Below are 5,637 nucleotides of genomic sequence, written 5' to 3'. Positions count from 1 at the left end.
TGGTAGTTAATTTTCTTATATTTCTACATGTCATATAGTCTTCTTGCTTACGTATTATATATTTCTTAGCCTTTGTACTCATGGATCATATGCTCATCCATTCAATTTCCTATATTTCTTATGATAGTTTATTCACTCACACGCTACCCTACAGTTTAAATGCATGCGTACACCACATTTTTGTTATAGCTTAATGCACGTGTACCATGCTCTCCCTTTTGGCTAGTCTGCAAGCATGTTTCATACCCAATGTGACTTGTTTATCCGTATAGTATTCCCCTCTGTGCTTATTGACTTGAATTTTGAATAATTTGGTAAAAATTTTCCTTGTAACAGTATGTAGTGAAAAATTTGATCATAAATGGCTCGTCATATATGTAAATTTTATCACAACCATAGATAAATAACTTAGCACAATGCCTTATCAGAAGGTGCGATATAAAACTTTAGAGATATTATTAATAACTATGTGTTCTTATAAGATTCACTTTTGAAAAGAGTCATAGGATAAAACAGAAGGAAAAGTAGAGCCCCGATAGATCACGCCTATGATTTTATATGTCATTACCATCCATATAAAAGTTGGGAGATACCATAGTAATTCTTGATCGTAAAGGCCTGGAGGCTAAGCACACAAGGCGTAACCTCTATTGAAGTATTGTTGAAGGACTAAAATGTAACATAAGATACTTGGGGATAGAAGATGGTAGCGATCCTAAATACATCTCCTCATTCTAAACAACAACATAAATATCTGAGATCATGTTGTTTCCTTAAATGATCATAAGTTCTACAAACAAATTTGTTCATTTGATATGTCAATTGCATGTCTAATGTTTAGGTATATTAAATTCCTTTTTTGTATGAGTTGTACTTGTGTATCTTCAGTGAATTATATGTTGAATTAAGGGTTTGATTTCTTATATTCTAATTTCATAAAACATATGTATTGAGACGTCATGCAAGACTTATCTATATGTGATTTGGGTTAGCCAATATATTTTTGACAGTTTTGTTTTCAAAGGAAACTCTCGCAAATTACCCAATGATATTCCAAGGTTAATTAAACTGTCAGCTTCACCTATCATTTGAGGACGAATAATGAAAATGGGGGGAGGGGAGAATATAACACCCCATATTCTATGTGTACTAGTTCTATATATATGACGCTTATAAATTACCTATTGGTATAGTTATGGAATCGGTTTCCTATGAGACTAGTGACAATAGAATAGGTTTAATGTGAACAATATGTAGATATTAATGGGATCTAATAAATTTAAAATGGATGGAAGTATTTAAACTTGAGATTGTTGTATTAGAGTTTACTATTTAATTGACATAGTGTATATATGTTTTAAATTACGCTAAAGGTAAAATGGAACACAATTGTGAAGTGCTTGCTTGACTTAACTAATCTAGCAGGTTACAAGTAGGTGCATCAACTACTTTAACTTACTGATCAGCCCAAAGGACCAAGAAGGAGGATCACCAACTAAGAATCTTTTAACCATGTTATTGGGCCAAGTATACTACCACCTAATTGAATTAATATAGCCTAAGTTTATTAGAAGAATAAGGGGAAATGAAAAGCTAACGCCCAATATTCTCAAGTCCTAAAAGGCCCAATTTAAAAGTCCAAGTAGATGGATCACCTACTTTCATTAATTATGGCCCAAATTGACAAGAATAGAAGGACAATTGGCAGTAAGTCCTAACATGTTTCGAAGTGACAAAGACCCAAGTTAAAAGGCCAAGTAGGTGGGTCACCTACCTTAAAATGGTCCAATGCACCACCTTTTTTAAGGGATAAATATCATAACTTTTACTTCATCTTTAACTTTCAAAATTTAGGATGTCTCTTTGTGCTTGTTGGATTAACACAGCACTCCTAAAACACCTTTGGTTTCTTGGATATTGTTCACTTTTTCAAGTAAAAAATCACAGGAGAGTTTCAGTTCTTTAAGTAGAAGTTTAATGGATTAATTTCCTGGAACTAAGGTAAGGCTACTTTCCATTTTTGCCTCACTTTAAATAGAGGTTTTGGGTAGAGAATTTGTATACATTTTTCATGAAATCATGGATGGTAATAAATCCTTGAGTTTCATATTATCCTACTACGCTAAAAGATATTTAGGGAATGATAGTTGGTGCCTTATGTATATTGTTGTTGGGGAAGCTTGGATATCCTTGCAAATAATGTATGAAGTTGTATTAATGTATTGAAGAAGGGTCTGGCGGTTCACCATTTGTGTAAGGGTTGTATAAGCCTAATTTCTGTCAAGTGTTTAACTACTATTTTTGGATGGCCTTTAATGTTATTAGTTTCTAACATTAAACTAATCATGACTTATATTGTAGGTTAGCACCAAAAAGGGTGGTTGAATGGTGATAGTTATATTAGTAAAAAATAAGGTATGCAAGGCTATTTGATTTCCTATTTCTTTGGCATAAATCTAACACTTGTATTACAAAGTAAGATTTCTAAGTGCCCTTGGTAGTGACTTATATAGTTGCAGTTCTTACTCCCTAGAGCATTATAGTGGGTACTACAATATGAGTTTATTACCTAATGTACTTGCTTATCTTGCCAAGTATTAGAATGCATGGTTTAAACACGTTTATCATCAAATTACCCTGACACTTATTATGCCCTTATATAAATCAAATGATCCTTGATTACAAATGGTACAAATGTTTATATGTTGGATATTCTGCCCATATCATGCAATCTTTCTTAACCTTTCTATTCAATCATAAATGTCATATTTTCACATCTTAATATATTCCCTTTATTAGTTAGTACTCCCACTATGTTAGACTATAATGTTACCTCACAAAATCACTACTTGCTCTATTTTACATTTAAGTTGAATATGCCCACTTTCTCCTATGGTTCCACGTTCATGTATGTATACATTATATTTGATATTAGTTTGTGAGTGTTTTGATATAATATAGAGTTCAAATTTTATGGCTGAATGTTAAATTTCTTCACTTGATGTGCTCCAATTTGAGATGTTAACATAATTAATGAGTCATATAAGCTCCTACGTGTTTCGTTGGTGTGACGTTTGCTACCCAAATTATTGGTATTATCGCAATTCCATATTAATATGTCTTATTCTACTAATCAGTAGTTCTAAATCTCAACAATGATTATGACCACAAAAACATTAATCTCAAAAGAATTATCCAAAGAACAATCTCAAAAGAGTAATGAACTTATAAACAACAATATCAATGATTAAAGAATCTATGTAAAGCAATCTGTATAATTATGGGTGGAAGCCAATGGTAAACGACTAGAATGGTTCTATCCTAATTTGTATAGAAGGGTGGTAGCTGAGGGGCTAAATCCTAGCATGGGCCGATCGCAATTGATATAAAAGGGTTCCAGCTCAGGGGTGATAGCCTAGGATGGTCCGATCCCAAGTTTTGGAATTATGAGGACATCATCCAGGGGTTAAAACACCTAGGATGGTCATCCTCTTCTACACCTGATCAGATGGTTATTTGTATGATATGTCGTATTAAGAATAAAACACACGGAAAACTAAAGATAATAATGTAACGTAGACGATCCAAAAAGTATAAGCAAAGGTGGTCTCTAATCATTATCTATTGATTTTTTCTTTCACTGGAGCTATCATATTACATTTGGTTATACTATTGCTTACATATTTAGTACATTCTTTTATACTTACATCCCTTATTGAGAACACTGTATTTGATGTTGCATGTACAAATACTCAATTAATAGATTTCCCCAATAGAAAAACATGATACTCAGCGGTTGTTGGTGAGCTCCATCTTGATTCGGGGCTTTTCCGAATCATTACTATGTTCATTTTCAGAGTCGTACAATCATTGATTATAGTGGAGTCTTTGTAGACATTGTAAAGGTATTATTTATTTGTATTCAAAGTTTGAGTTGACACATGAATCAATTCAGCCAGTCAACATGTGTTGTATATGAAGCTTCTCATTCATCAATCTATGTGCATAGTAGTTTATTTTCTCATCATATGCTACATGTAAAGCATGTTTTCATATGGTACTTGTCCGGCCCATCGAGTGTTGGGTGTGACTGTTAGAGATTATTGAAAGGCCCCAACACAATTTTCTAGGGGTAGTTCTGTCTGCCTGAGGTAGACTTGGAAGATCATCACATCTTTTAGGTTTTGCTTCACTCTATAGAGTTTTCTATGATTGTGGAAGTTGGGTCACTCGTCTAGATAGTGCCTAGTTATGACCAGAAGAGCAGAGCACCAGGCTCTAAGTCTCAGGGAAGTGTTTCAAGCACCAACACTTACCCCACTTGCTATAGGTGTGGTAAGAATCATCTGGGCGTGTCTTGCAGGAAAAGAAGGATGTTTTGGATGTGGTCAGTCTTGTCATAGGTTGAGGGTCTGTCACAGCGTCAAGGAGGTGGTAATGGTAGAGCTCAGTCTACAAATTCAGCAGCACCAGCAAGTCGCCCGACTCAGTAGGGTAACTCCTCTGGTACAGGTGGCAGTCAGCGCTAGAACAGACTTTATGCTCTTCAGGCTCGCCAAGACCAGGAAGGTTCTCCTGATGTAGTCACTGGTATGTTACGATTATTTGACCTTTATGTTTATGGATTGTTAGATCCAGGGGCTACTCTTTCTTTTGTAACTCCTCATATAGCAGTCCAATTTAGTGTCAGTCCAGAAACTCTCTCAGAATCCTTCTCAGTCTCTACTCCAGTCGGTGACCCAGTTATAGCTAGACGTGTGTATAGAAATTGCCCTGTCAGTCTCTCAGAAAGGCACCTCAACAGATCTAGTAGAGTTAGAAATGGTAGACTTCGATGTCATTCTAGGCATGGATTGATTACACTCATTTTATGCCTCAGTCAATTGTAGAACTAGGATTGTTCTTTTTCAGTTTCCTGACGAACCAATCTTAGAATGAAAGAGTAGTAGCCTAGCACCTATGAGTCGATTTATTTCTTACCTTACGGCCAGAAAGATGATATCTAAGGGTTATATCTATCATCTAGTTCGGGCTAAGGATTCTAGCCTTGAAACTCCATCTCTTGAGTCAGTTCCAGTAGTCTGTGAATTTCCAGAAGCATCTCCAAAAGATCTTCCCGGGGTTTTTCCCGAAAGGGAAATCGACTTTGGAATCGATCTACTTCCAGATACCCAACCTATTTCTATTTCTCCTTACAGAATGGATCCAGCGGAGCTTAAGGAATTGAAAGAGCAGTTGAAAGACCTTCTAGATAAGGGTTTCATCAGACCTAGTATTTCACCATGGGGTGCACCAATATTGTTCGTAAAGAAGAAAGATGGTTCTCTCAGATTGTGCATTGACTATAGACAGTTGAACAAGGTCACAATCAAGAATAAGTATCCCATCCCTATGATTGATGACTTTTTTGATGAACTTCAGGGTGCTAGTCATTTCTCAAAGATAGACCTCGGTTCGGGTTATCATCAGTTAAGAGTCAGAGATAGTGACATTTCAAAAATAGCCTTGAGAACTCGGTATGGTCATTATGAATTTGTAGTTATGTCGTTTGGACTAACCAATCCTCCTGCAATTTTCATGGATTTGATAAACAGAGTGTTCAAATAGTACTTAGACTTGTTCTGTTATTGTGTTCAT

The 5,637-nt window shown here is 35.4% G+C and overlaps 1 protein-coding gene across 1 annotated transcript; it reads left to right on the top strand.

The window, feature by feature from the left end:
• The first annotated feature begins 4,251 nt into the window (after positions 1-4,251).
• On the top strand, positions 4,252-5,429 carry LOC138340322 (uncharacterized). Its single transcript, XM_069292036.1, has 4 exons — positions 4,252-4,506; positions 4,551-4,824; positions 5,027-5,272; positions 5,422-5,429. Exons 1-4 carry the CDS (start codon positions 4,252-4,254, stop codon positions 5,427-5,429), a joined length of 783 nt encoding a protein of 260 aa, XP_069148137.1.
• Positions 5,430-5,637: the final 208 nt, after the last annotated feature.

The sequence above is a fragment of the Solanum lycopersicum genome, chromosome 12, assembly GCF_036512215.1.
Source record: "Solanum lycopersicum chromosome 12, SLM_r2.1".
Classification (NCBI taxonomy): Eukaryota; Viridiplantae; Streptophyta; class Magnoliopsida; order Solanales; family Solanaceae; genus Solanum; species Solanum lycopersicum.
The sequence above is the reverse complement of the archived record's forward strand: the minus strand, read 5'-3'. Positions and strand labels throughout refer to the sequence as shown.

Excerpts from the sequence above, each read along its gene's own strand:
- LOC138340322 (XM_069292036.1), top strand. The coding sequence starts at position 4,252 with ATGACCAGAAGAGCAGAGCACCAGGCTCTAAGTCTCAGGGAAGTGTTT. Across the intron at positions 4,507-4,550 it reads TCAGTAGGGTAACTCCTCTG|GCTCGCCAAGACCAGGAAGG; the intron begins GTACAGGTGGCA and ends TATGCTCTTCAG. Across the intron at positions 4,825-5,026 it reads ATCTAGTAGAGTTAGAAATG|TTCGGGCTAAGGATTCTAGC; the intron begins GTAGACTTCGAT and ends TCTATCATCTAG.